Below are 23596 nucleotides of genomic sequence, written 5' to 3'. Positions count from 1 at the left end.
CTTCGATGTCTCCCTTTTGACTGATACCTGCCCCAAAGTTATTAGTGCAGCCGCGCCCGGCAGCCGGCGAAAACTAGAGTTCTAAACAGGCCAGAAAATGAAGGCCCGGCCCTACCTGGGCCCTCATCAAACCCTATACACTCAAGACACTGCCCCCGCTGACACCCTTGAGATCTCCATATATGGAGCTGACCTGTTCTGACATTCCATGTTGATCTGACCTCATCAAACCCTGTACACTCAAGACACGCTCCATATATGGCTAGTACAGAATTCATTCCATATGTTGATCTGACCCCCCATGCCAAAGCACCAGCGTTCACCCAGCAGTCTGCTGTCACCCAGGCGAATGCATGCACCTTGCCCTTTAGGGCGAGGTCGCTTCTCGCCCTCTGGCGTCTTACTGGTTATTATTATTTGATTGTAATCTTAGCTAGTGTGCAGCTAAGGTAAATGATTTAATTACCCGTTTGCATCCCTGTCATTTATAAATACCAGAGCGGTGCCCGTGGGGCCTCTACAGAGGTGCCCGTGGGGCCTCTACAGATCGAGGTGCCTGTGGGGCCTCTACAGAGGTGCCCGTGGGGCCTCTACAGATCGAGGTGCCTGTGGGGCCTCTACAGATCGAGGTGCCTGTGGGGCCTCTACAGAGGTGCCCGTGGGGCCTCTACAGAGGTGCCCGTGGGGCCTCTACAGATCGAGGTGCCTGTGGGGCCTCTACAGATCGAGGTGCCCGTGGGGCCTCTACAGATCGAGGTGCCCGTGGGGCCTCTACAGATCGAGGTGCCCGTGGGGCCTCTACAGATCGAGGTGCCCGTGGGGCCTCTACAGATCGAGGTGCCCGTGGGCCTCTACAGATCGAGGTGCCCGTGGGCCTCTACAGATCGAGGTGCCCGTGGGGCCTCTACAGAGGTGCCCGTGGGGCCTCTACAGAGGTGCCCGTGGGGCCTCTACAGAGGTGCCCGTGGGGCCTCTACAGATCGAGGTGCCCGTGGGGCCTCTACAGAGGTGCCCGTGGGGCCTCTACAGAGGTGCCCGTGGGGCCTCTACAGATCGAGGTGCCCGTGGGGCCTCTACAGAGGTGCCCGTGGGGCCTCTACAGAGGTGCCTGTGGGGCCTCTACAGATCGAGGTGCCCGTGGGGCCTCCACAGAGGTGCCCGTGGGGCCTCTACAGAGGTGCCTGTGGGGCCTCTACAGATCGAGGTGCCCGTGGGGCCTCTAAGGGAAATTAATGCCCCACCCAAATATTATGTAATTTTCCCTTTTATGCCCATATATGGAGTTCTTTGTCAGGCATGCCCAAATATGGAGTCTATGCAGACGTCAGAATGATGTCAGAAGCTCCATATATGGACCCTGGGCAGGGGCCATGTCCAGACCCGTGCAGAGGCCTTTTTGGGGCGGTTCTGGACAACCGTGGGTCCAACCGACTCGACACCGGCCACTGCACCCCCTATGGTGGTGTGGAGCGTGTGTCTAATTTGAAGTTGGTGGGGCGAACGGTTCTCGAGTTATGTGGATTACACACAGACAGACTTGGTGCATTTATAGATAAGATAGATAGATTTATTTCTGAACCACACCAAAACCATTGGGTACCGTCGGGTGCGGTTCATGTAGCCATCCTCCAATGTAAGCACATTGCCAGTAGTGGTGCCCAAATCAGGTTTCGTGTCAAATGTAACAACAGCATTTTCTGAATGCTGTGGCTCTTTCTCTTAAACAACTATAGGAATGTCAGGGGGTGGCTAATTCCAGTATTCCCTCATGACTTCGCCACAATTTTAATTGAGACCAAAGCGTCTCCTCATTTTGGTAGCCAGCCAGTTAGGAGAACCTTAGTACAGGGGTCTTCAACAGGGTGCCCCGAGGGAGTCCTCAGAGTTACTACAGGGAGTCCGCCAATTCTTTGTGTGATAGGGAACATCATAGCCGAAAAGCGCAAGGCGTTGTGAGCTTGTAGATTGGCTATTTTTGGAGAGTTGGTGTAGAGACCAAACAGAGCCAACGGTCAAGTTGACTATATATTGAGCGTTTAAAAAGCCAACTAGCTGAAAATACGCATTAAGCCCAAACCACACCAATGGGTCGAGACGCAACAAAACGGTTTTAGCGTTCGTCCCAGCGGTTTGATATGTCCTGTTGCACGTCGGCGCATGTCGACGCAAGTGATTCAATTAGTTCAATTCACATGCGTCTACGTGCATCTCCTTGCAACCGTTTGGTTGCAAGGAGTTGCATGACAACACATTGGTGTTGTTTGGGCTTTAGCGTGAATCCAACTATCTATGAAATCTATGAAAAAGTTGAATCTGCAACAAAGTATTATACAAAATGTGTGTGTGGGGGAGGGGTCCCTTCTTCATCTCCCTCTCATCTAAAGCCCAAACCACACCAAAGGGTCGGGTTGGGACAAAACAGTTTTAAGGTAAACCACACCAATGCAAATCATTGAGTTGCAATGAGTTGCATTGGTATGGTCATTGGTCACACTTAAAAAAAGTTTTGTCCCAACCCGACCCTTTGGTGTGGTTTGGGCTTAAGGGGTCCTTGGAATGGAAAAACATGGAAGACCCCTGCCTTAGTACATTCAAAGGAGCGAGCGCCACAGAATCGGCAGCCATTAGTGGGTGTAAAAACAGAGTATAGGTCTCTCACCGTGTCCGTGTCACTGGGCTGGAACAGGAAGTCTGGGACCCTTTGGAACATGGGGTTCTTCTGCACAAACAGCTGCTGGTGGAATTCCTGCAACACCTACAACAAGATATGGTGTGTGTGTGTGTGTGTGTGTGTGTGTGTGTGTGTGTGTGTGTGTGTGTGTGTGTGTGTGTGTGTGTGTGTGTGTGTGTGTGTGTGTGTGTGTGTGTGTGTGTGTGTGTGGTGGAGGGAACAGATGAAAATCAGTGAGCATATATATATATATAAAAAAAAAGAAATCACATCCATGACTCAACTGGAAAATCCCTAAGCGGGGGCCGCATGTAATTCAGACAGGGCATTAGTCCGACATGCGCCCGCATGTCGGACTAATGCCTTGCAAGACTAATGCCTTGCGGTTATGGTTAGGTTAGGAGATGAGGTGGGTTGTCATTTGTCGGACCAATGACTAGTCTGAACAATGTACTGCACGGCAGCACACCTAAACCTAACCTTAACCCATGTCTAACCAATGACTAGTCTAAACTAAGTATGCACCCCCTCTAGGCTAATAAAACTATGTCGTGAAACACATCTGACACAGACAGATACATCAGATTAAAAGGTTTAAAAAAAAAATATATATATATATATATATTATCAGTGTACAGTCTTTATATTCAACGCTTTGAAAGGGAATTATAAGGCCATGTGAGAGCCATCATGCTGTTCCCATTAGACCAATAGGAAGTGAACTGGATGGAACATTGTGAAGAGACAAGTAGCAGAGGATGTGGAGAGGTCATTAGGGTACAGTCACGGTCGACCTCCAGAGGTCGCAGGATGATGCAACGGAGATTGAAACGGGCACATGCACAGACAGTTGTGCGTTGGTGTGGGGGGGGGGCACTAAGTAAACAAACTAGCGGCGTTGGCGTGCACAGATATAGGGTACCACTTTTAACGAGAGGTGAAACAGGAACCATGTGTGTCAGTGGTGGCCGAAATTCGAGCCACGCTGTAGAACAGAGCCCGTGTCCACCCCGCTATACTCCACATAGTCTGGCCTGGGACGAAAACAAAACGCCACTCCAGTTTCAGAAAGACAAGATGACCCTCCAGGGACGTGGGGACTTGAAAGACACCTGGGGCGGTTCCGTGGGCGGAGGTAACTTAGGAGGTGCCGCGGTATACCCGAGCGCTGTTATGTAACTTAAGCCATTTGAACTAATGAAGGTTTGGCCACTGGGGACAAACCAACGGCGGTGGTCATGGATTAGGCTTTTGAAGACTTACCCCGTTGGAACTCTCCAGGAGGTGGCTGAAGGTGTCGTGGACAGCCTGGTAGGCCTCCAGCTCGGTCCGACAGAGGGACGCTAGGTAGTCCTTCACCTGCTCATAGACCTTACCGTCCAGCACCTTGAGGGCACAGATAGACAGACGCAGACTTGTTTGGTCATTTGTATTATTATAGGTATAACCTATCGCCATCTCTCCATCAATAGCTGTCACCACCCATCCGTCTATACAGCGGTAAATTATACTAGTAGTTCTTCAGGTGGTCGCCAGCTCAGCGATGGAGAGTTGGTAACCAAATGGACCCTTATTAGATCTTTAACTCTTGAGAGCGTAAAATGAAACCAAAAGGACCCTCACAGGTCCATTTGGTTTCATTTTACTCTCTCAAGAGTGAAATTGGTGCCAACATCAATACAGCATGGGAATTGTGGACAAAATCGTATTCAACGACAACAAAATATTCGTTAGTTTTGGATCTGCGAGGTTAAATCGTCAAATGGTGGTCCGTAGGCGCAAACAATGCAGAGTAAATAACAGACCTTGAAATGAAAAGGGTTGAAAACCCCCTGATCTACTATACATCCTCACCTTGATGCAGTCTATGAGATCCGTCTCGTAGTAGCGCTGCTGGTGGGCGTTAGCGGCGGCTAGCGTGAGCAGGTAGTCGTTCCTGGTGTGGGTGGCTTTGGAGTTGCACTCGGTCCTCTTGGCCTTCAGCTACAACACAGAATCAGTGGTGCAAAGTAGCTAAGTACATTTACTTAAGTACTGTACTTACCGGTAAGTACAGTTTTGAGGAATTTGTACTATACTGAAGTATTTCCAATACAACTACTGTATTGTAAGTTACTTTGTAGATTTAGATTATATTTCAGCCCTATATACATTTCGGCCATTTGAAAATAGCCGACCTACAAGCTCCCGATGTGTCGCGATGTGACGCATTGTGGGCTTGTAGATCGGCTATTTTCAAAAGCTTTTTATACATTTGACAACTTGAAATGAGACATTCTGCATGAAGAGTACTTTCTACTTTTGGTACTTTAAGTACATTTTGATACCAATACTTTTGTACTTTTACTCTACATTTTGAATACCGTACATGTACTTGTAATGGAGCACTTCTACATTGCAGTATCAATACTTTTACTTAAGTAAAACATTTGAGTACTTTTTCCACCACTACGGAGAATGCACCACTGCAGTCTGGGCCACTATAAATATCACCCTGCCCAAGGTAGGGATTTAAATCTAATATGGCCATACTTACTTTTACACTCGCTCTCTGCAGACTGGATCGAGACTGGAATAGACTCAGCTTGGACCTGCGCAGAGGGCCAGACAGGGTGCAAATCAGAGACTTGGAAACTTGCCAGAGATAGGCGATCCAACACAGTGAACTTCATTGCACTATTGCATGTGGTCAAAGTCGTTATTGTTGATTTTTAAAATACTTTAAAAGTCTACCAAAAATAGTCAACGGAGAATAGAAATTCACAAACATGTCCATGACCTCTTAGCGGCACAATGATGTTTAGCTATCACTGACTCGATAATTATGCAATTATGTTTTAACCTTGGAGACAATTTTACAAATCTAAACGAAATGTACAGGAAAGTGGTCTACGTTCATTGTTCATGCATGATATATATCGCTGATGCTATGAATAGACCAACAAGTGGTGGTATGGTCCTTTAATGTTATGGTCAGACCTAATGAGTGCCTGACAGCTTAATGACACTTCTTTACCAATGTGGGTTGACAGCTGAGCATCCGCTGTATTTGCATGCCAAGATATTGTGCACCAATACAATGTTGCTGGAATAACAACACCTTGCACAGGGAATATAATAGGTTGCTATCAAATGGCTTTGCACAGCTCAAGTGCTGCGTGAGGGCAACCTGTCAAGAAACCAGTGTTCCTTTTGACAGCAAATGTTGTCATCATATTTTAGTCATCTTAAAAGTTTTGGTTTCAGTCTAGTTTTAGTCGACTAAATCTACAGTTGATTTTGTCGACAAAAATATATTTTGACAGGCCTTTTAATGGCTGATTTTACACTGCATGCTGATTGCTGAAAATAGCCAATCTACAAGCTAACAGCGCGTTGCGCTGCGACGTGTTGTGAGCTTGTCGATCTGCTATTTTCAGATCAGCGCAACACCCGAGCGCAACCAAACATGAAATGTTATATATATTGACATTTTATTTCCTTTAGAGGATAGCCCCTTGAGATGTATCATCTCGTTTTAGAGGGGGTCCTCGGGCACAACACAATGAATACAGTACATAGACAAAACAATACATTAAACATGTCGACACAGAACAATACACTTACAACATCAACACAACATAGATGCTCTCCAAAACACTCAAACACTACATCAAGACCAGAAGCAACTGCACTGAAACACCTAACAAAATACTAATAATAGTGATACTAATAATGAAAATAATAAAACTTGTCTTTTAGTTGTAGTCTTTAGTTGTAGTCTTTTAGTTTTAGTCTTTTAGATCTCTTCCCCACTAGTCGCTCCCTAACGTTTTAGTCTTTTAGTCTTTTAGTTTTAGTCTTTTAGATCTCTTCCCCACTAGTCGCTCCCTAACATTTTAGTCTTTTAGACTTTTAGTTTTAGTCTTTTAGATCTCTTCCCCACTAGTCGCTCCCTAACGTTTTAGTCTTTTAGTCTTTGTTTTAGTCTTTGTCTCCACCAGGCCGAAGGCATGGGGAGAGAGTATGTTTTGCACTCCGTCCGTGTGTGTGTGTGTCCGTCCGTCCTTCCTTCCTTCCGTCCGTCTGTTACCAGCTAATCTCCGGCACCGTTAACCCGGTCGATGCCAAACTTTGCACACACACTCCCTGGATGCCAACGATGAACCTCTGCCCCACATTTTCCAGAACGGCCTGTTATAGCGCCACCATGAGGCAGCTTTTCACATGTTTTACCTAAAACTGCACCCATCTGCGTGAAACGTTGCATGCACACTCCCTAGAGGCTAAGGACAAACCTTTGACCTGCACTTTCCGCATCTGCCTTTTATAGCGCCACCAGGAGGCCGACTTTTGTAAAACACATTTTTTGATATTACTCCTCCAGATTCTGTCCAAACATCTCACAAATCGTTACACAGTATCTCTATGGTCATGTGCTGAAGTCGGATCTGTCCGATATTTCATATTCCATCCTAATTGGCTATAATTGGCTTTCACAGTTTGCAAGATTGCCCCGTTTTGAACAAAAGCCTCAAATCATGAACGCAGCATGCAATTTACGTGAAATCTTTCACACATTTTCTTACTAGGCTGAGGAATATATCCCACCCTTTTCACATTGGCCTGTTATAGCGCCACCAACAGGTTGATTTTTGCAAAACACATTTTTGGAACAAAATGCCTCAAATCATCCAATTGCCATCAAAGGCGTATGAAGAAATGGCACCCTTTTCACATTGGCCTATTATAGCGCCACCAGGAGGCCACAACCTGACCTGCCCTGGTGGAGACCTGTGCCCAGAAGGGCACTTTTTCTAGTTTAGATCTCTTCCCCACTAGTCGCTCCCTAACGTTTTAGTCTTTTAGTCTTTTAGTTTTAGTCTTTTAGATCTCTTCCCCACTAGTCGCTCCCTAACGTTTTAGTCTTTTAGATCTCTTCCCCACTAGTCGTTCCCTAACGTTTTAGTCTTTTAGATCTCTTCCCCACTAGTCGCTCCCTAACGTTTTAGTCTTTTAGATCACTTCCCCACTAGTCGCTCCCTAACGTTTTAGTCTAGTTTGTATTTGTTGACGAAACTGTCAACAGATTTTGTCTTAGTTTTAGTCATCATCGCTTAGTTTTTATTTAGTTTTCGGCAGTGAAAAAAGGCAGATTAGTTTTAGTCGACCAAAGCGAACAGTGGAAGTGCTCATACTTTGCCTCCAACTCAGCCTTCTCTCGTATGGTCTGGGCCATGGTCTCCGTCTCCTGGTACTTCTTCCTGTTCTTGCTCAGTTCCTTAACAGACTCTTGCAGCTCCGCCTGGACCACCGTCAGCTGATCAATGCACTGCAGGCGACAATGAAGGAAAGACATTACACATACGCACAGTGGTGGGAAAAAAAATACTTAATTGTTTTACTTAAGTAAAAGTATCAATACTGCAATAAGAAATACTCCGTTGCAAATAAATGTAGTGGAGTAAAAGTAAAAATTTTGGACGTGAAATGTAGTGGAGTAGAAGTAAAAGTATTGGAAATTGGAAATATTCAGGTAAATCTACTTAGTTACTTTCCACCACTGCATACGCAATGGTATTTGACTTTATTACACAGCTTGGTTGAATGCTTGATTCCGATTGGTGAATTCAGCAGTGTGTTATTTCTTGATAATGACCACTCTGCTCTATAACAGACCGATGTCTAATCAAAGGCTCAGAGCACCTGCGGCTGTATCCAACATGACAGCCATGTAAACAAATACACCATGTCATTTACAGCTAAACATTGCTCTCAAGAATGTTTTTGAACTCATTTGAAGCGAGAAATACACGATGCAGTAAACGGAAATGTATTCCATTTGATCAACACTCACTTCCTTGTTTTCCGGGGCGACTGTGCTGCAGCTGGGCAGACGGCCTTATGGAATACTGTCATTACGGTAAGTAAGGAAATACCTAGTTTTGTTGTTACTTTTGGGTCAATGTATTAATGTATTAATAAAGTAGCCGTGTAATAATTGGGATAATGTATGACGTGGTGGTAGTTGTTTAGAAATAATGCCCTTCAGGATGATTAACACCTATGATGCTAAGAAAGAACATGTATACATGTCCTCTCAATTCAAACCGGACGTGTATACAATATACTATATGCTGCAGTTCTGACTGCAACGGGAAGTGCATTCCACAGTTTTGGAGCCAGAAGGGAGAAGAGCTTGGGACGTGTGGAGCGTTGTCCCGGCGTTTTTAGTGAGGGTACTTCCAGCTTCCCTGCGTTGGCTGATCTGAGTGCGCGGGAGGGTTTGTAGGGTTCAATCATACTTGCAAGATATGGGGGAGCCATACCTTTGGTTGCTTTGAATGCCAGCATCAGAGTTTTGTATTCTGTGTGGGCAGCGACCGGGAGCCAGTGGAGGGAGCGGAGCAGGGGGGAGACATGAGAGAATTTTGGCTGGTTGAAGACCAAGCGAGCTGCGGCATTTTGGATCAGTTGGAGAGGCTTAAGTGCACATGCCGGTAGGCCAGTAAGGAGGGAGTTACAATAGTCGAGTTTTGACAAGACTGTTGTCTGGATTAGGAGCTGGGCTGATTCCTGGGTGAGGAACGGTCTAATTCGTCGCATACAATACGCTGTAACTATAGCACGTCTGCAGTGGTTAGAGAGGTGGTCTCCCTAATGTTCCATTGATATATGTTAATTGTTAACCCTGGTGTCGAGGTAGAACAAGGTTCGTTTCTACTCTATTCTTCTCCTTTTTTTGAGACGCATATTTTATTTATCACCTGAATATAAAGTATAACGTTGACTAAAGATTATCTTATGTTACACAGTAACATTATTAGCGTTAATTTAACTGCAATTGTAAACATTTATTGATGATACATAGTTAGTTGTCATATTGCTCTGAAATGTGTTCATGTGTGCATAATCAGTTGCACATTTTGAAACACCGAAGATTAAAATGTCAAAACCAATTAAAGACCCATAAAATAAAATAAAGTCCCGAATTGCTGCTTTAAACAAAGGAATCCCCACGGTTGCTATAGATCAGGTAAGATCAGAGTAATTCTATTACGGGATGTCGTCTGACATTAAAGCCACGATGACAGCGCCTTCCAGAGGTGAAGGGGGGAGAGGGAGGACAAAAGCTACATTGTGGGCACTGAAGGCAGTGGAACGTGGCTGTAAGTAACCAGAGAACATGCCCTGGTCCCACTCCCAACTCAACATTTTAAGGGCAATGCACTTTCAGACCTTAAGACGCAGCGCATGCAACCCTGCCCTGCTGCCCCCAGATGATTCTACATTGCTTTGGGTACGGCTGTATGAACGTGCAAACAGTTTGGGTTTGAATTTTATATGCCATATTCATAGCCTACTTAGTTGCGCCCCGGTGTTGTGAAAATAGCCAATTCAACAAGTTCGGCTATTTCCAGTTGGGGTAATTGGGATCCGGAAACGTAGGACAAACGGAGGTACTGGATCCAACATTAAGGAACCATGAATCGGTTCCATCGCATTTGGAACCGTTTCTTTCATCACACAGTTAGAGCTGGTATGTGGACTTCACATCAGCAGAGGTTCCCAACCACTGGTACTAGTACCACTAGTGGTACTTGAGCCCCCCTCTGGTGGTACGCAGAGGAGTCGCCCAAAAAGAAGAAAAAGGACAAAAGTGGAATGAAATATTTATATTACTACAGGTAGTTCTTCTGACCAAGCAATTGGTTGAAATACCCTATCCAGCCATGCTGAAATGGGCATGACAGCACACCTAGCCGTTAACACCTTGAGGGCCCGGACCTATTTAATCCATTCTTAAAATGTGCCCATCATTTATAGCGCCCGGACCACTTTTACCGGCGCACCGGAAGTTGTTGTGAATGTCTGTGTAGCAGCTAACAATAGCCACACCACTCTAGAGTCGATCGACAACAACGGGAGGTAAGAATAAATCTATCGCGACTAGCGACTGGACCGCGGAGCGCCGTCTAACGCAGGATCTTTTTTCATAATTAGACGGGATGATTTAGATCGCGAGTTATGAACGTTTTAAGATTTTCGTTTTCGTCCGCTAAACAGGCAGGGAACATTTTCGATGACGTGTCACTGTTGTGCAACACTGAGGATTGGGCAACAAGCACTCCTAGGCTGTGGAGCGATGCGATCGGTTTTGATATCATTAATCTCCGTCCCATTTATCAATCTCCGTCTGGGGCACTTGACCATGAACTTGAACTTGACGTGATCTCCGTCTGGGGCCTCTAAACTGTTAATAGAAGATTTGAGAACGGATTCATCACATTAGTGCTGACAGTGATTAGTGATTAGACAGAGTTTTGTCAGAGCAGCAGCACTATTGGCTTAGGAATGGAACAAAAGGGGCAGGTATCCGCTGACGCTCCTGTATTTTAACATCAGTTATTATGGTGGTACTTGGAGAGCCAGATATTTTCTGAGGTGGTACTTCAGTATAAACAGGTTGGGAACCAATGTGTGAACCAATACCGGTGGTTCTCAACCATTTTTGTTTTTCGTTTTTTTCATTTTAAGGATTACCATATCTCTGAGATTGTACAAATGGAAACAAATATCCATTTGGTTCCATCTGGTTAGCTACCTTCCGTAGCTGCAGCTCCTTCTGAAGCCGGGCCGTCTTGACGGGGTCGGCGACCTGGGTCTTGTAGTTGTCACACGCACTGATCCTGGACTGAGTCACCTGGACTGTGCCCTCTAAGTAGGCCTTCCACACGCAATAAATGTTGCTGTTCAAACACAATACGGACGCACACACACACACACACACACACACACACACACACACACACACACACACACACACACACACACACACACACACACACACACACACACACACACACACACACACACACACACACACACACACACACACACACACACACACACACACACACACACACACACACACACACACACACACACACACACACACACACACACACACACACACACACACAGAGAGAGAGAGAGAGAGAGAGGTTTATTTCACTCACTGGCCAACAAAAATAATCTTCCTCAGACAGTAGAGTACACTAGTGTAGACTGACGTTCTATTTGCTTCAATAATGGTCATTCATATAATGGAACCGAGGAAGACAGCCAGGAAGGGAGAAGAGGTGGTAATTAGCTCTATATTTTGATGTCAATCATTGTTACATTGTTAGTGTTTGTTCAGTAACAGAGATCTCCCTAGTCTCTCCAGCTCTGTAGTAACGGGTCAGGATACCTGATCAGGGATACAGGATAAACCATTGAAATTGGAAATTATTAAAACTATTCAAATTCTAATTATTTGCAGACAAATTTTAAACTGGAATACTATAAAAAGTGAAGCTGATGCTTTTTCTCCTGACTGGATCAAATTGATAATCCCAACCTGAAAATTTATTTTCTGTTCACGCTGGAGAGATGGGGAGACGCCCCTGTTGCTGAACTAACACAATATGCCTATGATTTATATCAGAACATAGCAACACAACAAACCTTTCTATTATGATTATTACATCATTCACAGCCCCTTCAATTTAATACTCTAGGCTAGGGACATGAAATATGCCATATCATAAAATAGTCCATAAACATACACAGTGGGTCATAGGTTTTGACATGAAATGCATGTCAACTAGAACAAGACGCCATACATATTTAGATTTGTTTTACCTGTGATCTGCTTGATCCTCTGATAGGCTGTCTGGCCATTCCCTTTTTAGATACTGATTGGCCAACTTCTGAAGAGCCTGTGGGGGGGTGGGGGGGGGGGGGTATAAGTGAAGGAAAAAAAGAAAAAGAGAAGCGATGAACTTTGACCTCTGAGGCCATGGCCTATGTCCCATGTCTCATCTTCAGAGATAAAACTGCTTAGAAGTCTGTGACCTGGCGTCCATGGCCTATGAACCACAGGACAGCTGGTAAATCACAACACATGGAAACACATGCTACGCTTTCGGTTTGTTCTAGAAAAAGAAAGAAAAGAAACATTAAGGGCCCCAGGGCATTGCAGTTATCATTGATATTCTCCAAACCAATGCAGTGGCAATTTTCACGCCCAGTGCCCACGTTGTTTAGATACAAAATAATTTTGTGCCCATCTAGCGTCCATGGGCGTGTTGGTCTTAAAATGAGCTGTGGTGCGGGGCATTCTATATAAAACACAGAGAGAAGAGATTGTACTTTAGACCAGCTCCAACTTGCACATAACTAATGCAGATATTTCCTTACTATTTAGACACAGGAACAGTTCATCATCTATTCAGGGCTACTGACGCACGGAGCACACATTACTACGTGGTTTAAACATTAAAAGTCCATAGATTTGGCTGACATATGATGTAATTTTGGAAAGCCATGCCGTGCTAGTGCCCCTCAAAAATAGCCTAACTGAGATTGAGCATGTGATTATTATGTTGATTTGTCAAGATCTCACAGATGCATCTTGGGGATGAGGAGAAATTAGGCTACAGGATGTGCATTCTGACCAGCATTACGGCCACCTGGTCCACCCGTTTCAATGTGCATTCTGACCAGCATTACGGCCACCTGGTCCACCCGTTTCAATGTGCATTCTGACCAGCATTACGGCCACCTGGTCCACCCGTTTCATTCTGACCAGCATTACGGCCACCTGGTCCACCCGTTTCATTCTGACCAGCATTACGGCCACCTGGTCCACCCGTTTCAATGTGCATTCTGACCAGCATTACGGCCACCTGGTCCACCCGTTTCATTCTGACCAGCATTACGGCCACCTGGTCCACCCGTTTCATTCTGACCAGCATTACGGCCACCTGGTCCACCCGTTTCATTCTGACCAGCATTACGGCCACCTGGTCCACCCGTTTCAATGTGCATTCTGACCAGCATTACGGCCACCTGGTCCACCCGTTTCATTCTGACCAGCATTACGGCCACCTGGTCCACCCGTTTCATTCTGACCAGCATTACGGCCACCTGGTCCACCCGTTTCATTCTGACCAGCATTACGGCCACCTGGTCCACCCGTTTCAATGTGCATTCTGACCAGCATTACGGCCACCTGGTCCACCCGTTTCAATGTGCATGCTGACCAGCATTACGGCCACCTGGTCCACCCGTTTCATTCTGACCAGCATTACGGCCACCTGGTCCACCCGTTTCATTAAGAATTCAGCACAATAACTCATGAGTCATGTTCATCATGGTGGATGACATTTCTTTGCACAGAGCAAGCGTTGAGGAGAAAGGAAGGTACAGAGAAGGGGAGAGAAAAATAGATACATTCATTTCAATTAGTAGTAGCCTACACTTTAATGCTGATATCTTCAAATGAACCAATTTCCTCCTGGTTTTCCTTATCAGTTTCTGCTCGTCATAGAGCATGGGCTCTGACACAAGGACGTGCGGGGGACAGATGTCTCTGTCATGTTTGAATTAGTGGTTTAAATAAAGGAGAACATAACTGAGAAAATGAGCTAGTGATTAAGTCAAGATATGGACATATGTCAAGATTAAGTCAAGATATGGATATGGACAGCTCAGTGGCCTTGTGGTTAGAGTGTCCGCCCTGAGATTGGGAGGTTGGGGTTCAATTCCCTGGCTGGGTCATTCCAAGCGGCAAATGGCTCCCTACTGCACTAAGCATCAAGGTTTGGATCAGGGCTAAGTTCCTGTAACATGCAATCAGGTCCAGGGGGTGTACTTATACATCATGGCTGGGGAATGTATTTACTGCGAGCATGGTCGCAACCGTCGCAGGTTTGAGTAAATGGCCCCGCCCCCCTCCTACTAGTACAAGGGGATAAAGTACAGTGACCGCGACGGAGGGGCGCCGTCTCAAGCGAACTTGAGCCACGGGACACCGCCGAGCTAAAGTTGCCGTGTCGAACGTTGCGACCTTCGCTTAGCCGACTCAGCTCCGTTGGAGTTGCGACCCGATATGGACAGAAGAGTAAATCACGTTCTGGCGAGAGCGTTTGCCCCGAATGCCACTCAAAGTGGCTACTGGCCAATCACAGCACGTCCTTGCACAAGTGCACTGGCCAATCACGGACCACGGATTAGGCTACTTCAAGATGTGATGCAAGTGTCTGTGTCTCACATTATTAATACTGCTAGACACCTTCACATTTCCTCAGAAAAGAATTGTTTGTGTCTCCTCCAACCAATCTAGAAAAAAAGCACAAATGCACCTTCTCTTAAAGGGAGTGGGATAGACACTTGTCTAAAGAAGGACCACTTCACCAATTTTCAAATGTCGTCCTCATACTGCTGCCATAAGATGCCACCATTTCTCTTTACTCAGAGGCTATAAAACTGGGCCCTAAAACAATGCAATGAGTCAAATCTCTGGCTCTAAAGAGACCGCTCAAATGCATTGGAGCGGGCAGGGGCGGGCAGGGGTTCTCGAACGTGTCCATGCCAGGCGCCCCCTAACTCTTCCACCTATTGAGAGAGGGCTTTAAAAATGACGATAGACACATTAGCAGATCTACAAGCTCATAACACAATGCATCACAACGCATTGTGATCTTATGGGTCTGCTATATACGGTATATATAATAGGCCCCCATGCACCACCTGATGTCCACCACATAATCTAAATTTGGATGGGATTCAGCACTCAGCTGACTCATTCACCTGTTACCAAGCGCATAGTGTACTGGCCAGCTTGCTTGCTGTGTTTTTAAGCTGAGGTAGGCTCATTTTTGGAGGAAAGAAAAAAAGTAATTTATTTTGACCACATTCTCCCCCGGAGATATATATTAGGTTCCTCCTCCCTGCCAGCAGTGAGGTTAGCCTTTGAGGAGCTGAAATAGAAGGGAAGAGTAAACAGCAGGAGAGAAGAAAAAAAAGAGGGGAGAAATATTTCTGGCGTTTTTCAGTGTATACTTTGGTATGTTGAGATATTCTGCCTTTACAAAAATAAAGTGACAGATTGACAGAAAACCTGAGCTAATGCAACTGTGAGGCATACTCAAAGCTACTAACCCAACTTGCTATGCCATTGCCTGGTCTTATTAGAGGAAAGAACCTACATAAAACTATTACAATTTGTTCTAAATTCACAGTGGACCGTGTACGTCACAAACGCAACACCCAGAGGCACACCGTTGCTCCGATCCGCACCAAACTTGGCACAAACACCTCTACAGGGATCTGCCATAAACACAACAGGGTCACTGGTTGCTCCAAGAAAGCGCACCAAACCTGGCACAAAAGCACTGTCTAGGGGCCTGCCATAAGAATAGCCACACCAGGGGCCATTGCGTGGCCCCCAGGGGCCAATGGCACAACATTACTCCGATCGACACTAAACTTGGCACAAACCAGTGTGTTCAGCAGCGCTCTGCCATGACAACAGTCACACCCAGAGGCCCCAAAGGGCCATAGGTGCACCGATGCTCCAGTCCGCACCAAAGTTGGCACAATCACTGTTCAGGGGCCTTGCATTGAGAATGGCCACTGTTTAAAACCTACATTGTGTTACAGCAGTGCTTAACACTTCAACAAATGGCCATGACTCTGTGACCATGGCTCTGATCAGCATAATACAGGATTATATTTCAGGTCTGAAAATCTAGTTAGAATCTATATTGTCGAAAGATAGAGCTACCTTAAAGCCAAATCTATGTTTTGCCGAATGACAACAAAAGTGGGGCAAAGTGTCGACAACTTTTGTAATCATTTGTATTGTGTTGTTGAAGTATAAGTAAATGTAATAGAAAATGAAAATCAATACAACTGTGAATATTTAATCATACTAAAAGGTTAATGCAGCAATGTTTTCATTTCTGTGGAATCTTCTACTAATGGTGTTTTTGGAGTGGTCTCTGTAAACTCCATTTCAACACAGAAGCAGCAGCCAGCAGCCAGGTCCATACCAACTGAGAAAACTGAGAATATCAAAATACCCTGGACGTAAGTAATGTAAATAATACCAAATGAAACCAGAGCTCAAAATACTCACTAACCTTTAACATATATATAATACTATGGTCAAAGTTGAGCTCCAGCTGAGTAGATTACCGGTATATCCATTTTCAACGCCTTCATGCAGGCACAACATGCAGTGGTTTGGTTGGGGTATGATTAGGGTGACCAGGCGTCCCAGTTTGTCCAGCTTTCAAGCTGCGTGTCCCGAGTCCCCAAAAATATCTCTAAAACACTAATTGTCCCGGTTTTCAACATTAACTACGAAATTGTCCCAGATTTCACCAGCATTAAAATAATAATAGTTGATTTCCATTGTTGCATAGACGTTTATCATGTTCGTACATGTAAACAAACATGCTCACCTAACCAATCAGAAAACACAATCAAATGCATTGCGTGTCTGAATTCAACGTTGAGTCTGATGTATGTCAATCGTTGCCTATGCAACACCGATGGTGCTTAACTATGCATGTGTGCGTGCATGAACGTGGATGAATGGTTGTGTGTGTGCACGACAAACGTGCACATTGACTTAAGGGTCCCAGTTTGAGGAGCTGAATATTTGGCCACCCTAGGTATGACTATACTATACAGTGAAGTAAAGTATCATCTAATTCACTTATTCACACCCACCCAAAACCACAAGAGTTACATTAGATGCAAGGTTCATCCCCCAGAGAGCATGAAGGTGCACAGTAAATTCTAACCAATCCAGCCAGTCATATTCCAGTTATGTCGTTTAGGACCTGCATTAAGTGGTGGAAGGACTAACATCCGCAGACACTGGTGGAAGTGTAAAACCATCATTTGGAGCAGAAATCTGGAAAATGAGGGGAAATAGGTTTCGGCCCTGAAACCTATTTCTGACATTTGGCCCAGACCGGCCCACCATAACCGGCAAGCAGATAGCAGATACTCTACCGCCCCGCTCTGTCGAGGCACACACAAACAAACAAGCCCTAATACCATCACTTTTATACTGAAGAGCATCCCTAAAGAAATATTAAAGCAAGGGGAAACCGGGAATTTCCCTGTTCCTCCACCCATAAATAAAGGCCCATCTAACCCACGGTTCTCCCTCCGTTCTCACTTTCGTCACCGCTCCCCCCCACCCTAATTCTCATCCTACTCCCTCTCTAACTTCTCCTTTTTTACAGGTCCCACCCTGACGGGACGGGACGGAACCGGGGGGGGGGGGGGGGGGTGTTTGTTGTGCCCAGGAGCCACGGCGGATCCCTGAAGCCTCCGCACTTCGGCCTAAGTTTCCCGATGAGTTTCCCGTGGGTCATCTTCAATTTCTGTCCATTATTCGTTTTGTTCATCGTCTCATGCATTCTTCTTTTCGTTAATGCATTTCCTTAAACTTCAATATTTGGTGGCGTGCCCCCCCCCCCAACAGAATAGTTTCAACAGAATGGATTTGCATTCTGGCATCAGCAAGTTGAGTGAAGGGATCGGTTTAGTTGAACTCGTAAGTAAATGAGTTCATCTATCGTTTCTTTATCCTGTCCTGGTGCACTACTCTTGGCCTAAACCTCTGAGCCCATTGGTCTCGGTTGAGCCTGGATGCCAAAGGCCCAGACCCACCACAAGCCCGGCCATTGTGGGAGAGAGTCTAGCAGAGAGAATGGCCGACTGATCTAGGAGAGCGGACATGCCTTAATGGCGAGGAGGGAGGGAGGGTGAGACAGAGGGGAGGATGGTGGAGGAAGAGACGCACAGAGGGGGACATTTTATCACTTTCTGTGATTTGAATATCAATCGGGTAACGGCCAAGGCGGCTTGCAGGTGTAAAGAGAAAGAGAGCAGGAGAAGAAGAAGCAGATTTGGGGGAGGGCAGTGGGGGGGGGGGGGGGGGGATCAAAGTGAAAGAAGTGATTCATTTCAGAGCCTGATTGACCCGCTTTGTTTCAACGGCCGGCACACTGATTAGTGCATGGACTATATAAATGACTGGTGGACTATATAATATAAGATTAGATCAACCTTTATTGATCCCTGCAGGGAAATACAGGAAGAATGAAACCCAGGAGAGGAAACAGGTAAGACCAATAAATAAAGATAATAATAACATATACTGAGCTGCTTACCCAAGACATGCACATTATATGAATGATTGAATGATGTAGAATCGAGCAATACATATACCGTGAATATCAATGAATGACACTGCACAACACAACAACAGTGAATATTGGAGTGATGAATATGAAGAATGTATCAACAGTATGAGTGAATCAATTCATCATGTCCATCAACGTCATGTTTGATCATGCCATTACCTGTAACATTGCCACAATAAATGCTTAAGCCCCTTTTAACTATACACTGGTTTGTATACTCTGATAGGTATAATATTACCCACCAAACAGTTGGCACACTTCACCAAAATCATGGATAGCATCCCGTCCTGGAGATGGCTGGTAAACTGGTACCGAAGTATTATCATCCACTATACAATTGAAACTATTTTGATTCTGCTTTCATTTATAGATTATGTTTGGCAGGAAAGCATTTTTTTAGATTTGTTATTCTGGCAATAGCTAATGGATAACAAAAATCCAGACCACAATACCACTGTCTCAAAAACACATTTCAGTCCACTTAAAAAAAAGGTAAACTATGTCCGTTGGTTCACCAACACCCGGCAGGGGACAGACCAGACGGCTCTCTTACCTCCTGAAATGATTGACATTCAGGTTTATGGCTTTATTTAAATGGAATAGTAGGGAGACAGGAAACTGTGGGAAGAGAGGGGGGGGGGGGGGTTCAACACAAGCCTCCAGCCAGAATCGAACAGGAGACAACAGTATGACCCATGTGGTCAGACGTAGCGTCCACCGGTGGTCACCTCAAATAACTCCATTTGCAATGCCAATGGTCATTAAACAACTGAGCCGGTGTTGTAGCCCATTCATCTTCAGCTAGGAGATGTCCCAGTGACATCACTGACATTTGTAAATGGAGCCGACCCGATCTACAATGATGCTCTGGCAATGACCTAGTCCAGCAAGCCTTTATAACAAATTAAAGGACCATATCAGAGTTCTGGCATGTAGCCCACTGGCGCAGACTCGAGGTATACTTGGCAACACTACACTGACTGCAGACCATTTTCCAAAGCATACCATGCTTAGTTTTTTTCTTCCAAGAAAGCCATTTGCTTCCATTAATTTCAGTATGGTATGAAAATCAATTAGCAGACTGTAAATTGGCTTGAGATGGATCATCCTACACGGACATGTCAAAGTTACATTATTGTTGCTTTATTATAATGCTGTTGAAAGCACCGATTGATTGGAAAGTTTAACCGAAAGCAGGCTATGGATAAAACAGAGTCTAATAATAAAAAAAACATATTACACAATCATACAAATATTTTGTTTTAAATAATTTATTAGTGTCAAGTATATTGTGTCATAATTAAATTATTATGACACATTATTATTAAATTATAAATTATTTTACAATCCATTGGAAACGTGTTTTTCTTTTCCAGCCTCTAATAAGAGACAAATGCAATTTCACATTTGTTGACTCATATTACACAATGTGAAAACTTCCACTGTTGTTTTTTTCTATAGACCAATCCTCACCAAGTGAGGTACATGAAAAGTGGGGAGTGGAGCTGCACAACTTGGCTGTGTTGGTAGAGTAGATGGCTGAGAGTCAGATACTGGACACACTTAACAACCCTCTGTATCTGATATAAATGTATTCCAAGGCAACACACATTGCTCTTCTACAAGGCAAGATCCAGGGCATAATGGATTATGGATAATAGATCTCTTAAAGGCAATGGCACCTGGCACACAGATTGGTTTAATTTGCGTAACGCCCAAACCACACCTATGCATAATGTAATGGGTAGCGGAGGTGTTTTAAGGATTTAGGTGGTGGCACAAGATAGCATTTCTTACACAATACTAATTCCCCAAATGAAGAAAATAGGGCTCCTGGCGCGAGATGGAGCCTGTGATGTCTTTTACATTCTCGTCCTGATTTGTGTTCCCACTCTGGCCTTGTACAAACATAATTGACAGCATCCTATAAATTAGATTAGAATTGATAGAACATTGTTTGATCATGGTTCGTGGCAGTGGGGTCTGTCATGAATGATTTATGACCTTAGCTGTTTGACTCAGTGGCGAAACACTTGATACCAATGATATGATGACTGTCCACTCCTGTATCAGAGACACTGACTGTATGTACGAAATGATATGAGATACATCTTTGTTTCCATAATCTGCTAGGGACGTCATAGATCCACTGTTCTTACTGTATATATTTCGCTGTGTCTGTGATAAACATCAGAATGTATGTGTAATACGTGGCCTGGTGTTGACATATGTTCTCCGCGCGACTCAGCCGATCCTCACCCACCACCCCTTGGTTTAGATGGAGACTCTTGAGACCATGATGGTCTCCTTAAATCACAACAGAGTCTTTCAGAGCTTTGGACGCGCGCGTCCCCCCCCCCCCCCACACACGCACACGCACACACACACACACACACACACACACACACACACACACACACACACACACACACACACACACACACACACACAGGATTACAATAGTTGGACTCCGGGGTGACCTTTTCCCTCTTAACGGATACCAACACACAGCTGTGAAGAGCAGAAGGCTGGACAGTGACTGAAGGAACCTTGGCTGGTTAAATATCTGTCTATCTGATGGATAGTTAGCCGCATAGTCTCTTACTTGTAAACAGAACAGAGACATTTCCATCGGTACTTCATGGATTCTGAACTTAAAAACATCAGAATGATATTAAAACTCTGAACAATACAAAAGAAATAATTTACAATTGACAATGTAGGCATTTAGCAGACGCTCTTAATCCAGAGTGATTTACAGTAAGCAAGAACAACACATGGTAATACATCAAATACATAGAAATAGTCATCAAGGATGATAAGCAAGCAAAGAATCTAACATCCGTCTAACAAGTATAATGAAACTATGAGTATACACTATGGTAGGGGTTCTCAACGTTTTTGGCTGGGGACCCCCGGAAATGCTTTGACCATGTCTCGCAATGTAAATTACATAAGTTTAGCCTTTGCATACGCCTGTAAGGTCGTCGAGGCTAGTGCAAATGCTACGGCAAGTGCTGCGGGCTAAAAAGTACAAATACAGGTTCACTAATCACTAGGCACTCTCTGCAGAAGCAGTGCCATGTCACTGTTTCAATTTAATCTAGTGATGAATCATGGTGACCAATAAAGTACAGCCTGACGTTTGGCTGACATATCGACCATTATTACTTTTTTCGTCTGTATCCGCAATTATGCGGCTGATGTGTCCGTATTATTGGCCACTTTCAACCTGGTGTCCCTATTTTGGGGGCGAGTATTTTTTCTTTCTTGAAAATCTTCAACAATAGCAGCTCCCAACAAACTCACAACCAGTTCTTAACGTGACACAAATGTGACGTGTTGTCAGCTTATAGGCTTTTTTTTTTTTAATATAAGTCAAAACATTAGTAACGGTTGGTCTAGGAGGACTCTCAAAATCGGACAGACGTCTTATGACAAAGCTCTGTTAAATTACCATAGTAGGTAGGACATGCATGTGCACTTAAAAAAAAGACGAAAAAAAGACAAAAGAGGTCAAATATGTCTAAATATAGCCTATACAAAATAATATAACTTGAATATACTCAAATGCTCCACTAGCTCTCTACGGAATGGGAATATACTGTACAGTAGGCCTGCTCTTTCACTAATCCACCAAAATATCTTGAATATTAAAAGATTATAAAGAACAAACAATATCACATGTCAAATTAAATTCTATTAAAAGCTGGGCTGGAGAGATTAAGGCATGATTGAACAATTAAAATCCAGTTCAGTCCTTGAACATTCAACTTGCAGTTGAACACTGGACAGTTGATTCAGCTGACAAATGTGCTCATAATTTTAAACGGGCTGACCGCGGTTCAAGAATGTAGGTGCCATGAAATGTGTGTAAATATACTGATGCATCCTGTGTAGTAAGAACGTTTCAGGTGGTGATGAAACATGACAGGAAATGTATCAACTTCATCCGTGATTAATAACTAGAGTACAATAACGAAATACCAGTGACAGTTTGCTTAAACTAAAGGACCGCACTGGTCTCTGGTCTGTTAATGGCATTCATTCGTTTAGATTTTGCATTTGTGTTTACACGTCCTCCCAGTTAATGTAAAGTGACATGACCGCAAGAACCCGACAAGTACCGAGGATCACACAGGTCATTCTTCCCAAAAGGTGGGATGGCAGGAAGCGCAAACGTCACTCTCTGTTTTTATCGGTGTGGTGTTGCATATTTGCACAGCCTATCCGGTTTGTTTACACCTGGACAAAGTGTATAATAAACCTTATTTTACGGCACGCGCATCCTTAAGTTGAGTATGACGGTTATCAATTTGCGGCCTTCGATGATGACACCCCGTGACACCCCCCAATTGCTGCACGTGTCTTGTATTTTACAGTGCCCTTTTCAAGTCAACCTAGACAGCGATCAGACGCACATGTGCAAACAAGCGCGTATATAAGGTTACAGGTTGGATAAGTCTGATTGCCAGCAGCATGCCCCCTCTCTTTCTCACAGCGGTGGCGGACATTCCACACCGGGACGCAAAGCCGGAACAGAGCCAACAAGCAAAAGAGAGGGGGATTTTTCAGACAGTCAATTGACATCCCCAGGAAGCTGTGGGCAAAAACAACACGGAGAGGAGGAACCGAGCCAGAGAGGATCACTAATGCGTGCACCGTCCCTCTGATGTGGCGTCTTCCTGTGGCGTGTCACCATCCATGAATTATCCAACCGCGAGCCAACCATGATCGTCCCACGGACGGACCACGACCTCAACGGCATCGCCTTAGCCCAGACTTGAATCTCACATGGCGTCTTTGTGGGGCACTACTGCGAAACACGACGTCTATTTTTGGAGTCGCAAATGACAAGGCAGGAACCGAAGAGAGGCCTCCACTAGCG

The 23596-nt window shown here is 44.8% G+C and overlaps 1 protein-coding gene across 1 annotated transcript in view; it reads right to left on the bottom strand.

Annotated features, from left to right (window-relative positions):
* The window catches only part of LOC306927484 (F-BAR and double SH3 domains protein 2-like), a 52057-nt gene that overhangs the window by 19407 nt on the left and 9054 nt on the right, over positions 1–23596 (bottom strand). The window contains exons 4-10 of the mRNA XM_079507245.1: positions 12338–12414; positions 11256–11400; positions 7849–7982; positions 5208–5262; positions 4526–4654; positions 3935–4057; positions 2660–2755 (exon numbers count right to left, since the gene is read on the bottom strand). Coding sequence (XP_079363371.1) covers positions 2660–2755; positions 3935–4057; positions 4526–4654; positions 5208–5262; positions 7849–7982; positions 11256–11400; positions 12338–12414 — 759 coding nt within the window. The remainder of the gene's footprint in view (positions 1–2659; positions 2756–3934; positions 4058–4525; positions 4655–5207; positions 5263–7848; positions 7983–11255; positions 11401–12337; positions 12415–23596) is intronic.

The sequence above is a fragment of the Electrona antarctica genome (assembly GCF_951216825.1).
Source record: "Electrona antarctica genome assembly, chromosome: 8".
Lineage (NCBI taxonomy): Eukaryota > Metazoa > Chordata > Actinopteri > Myctophiformes > Myctophidae > Electrona > Electrona antarctica.
Note: the sequence above shows the minus strand (reverse complement) of the source record. Positions and strands in the feature narration are given on the sequence as shown.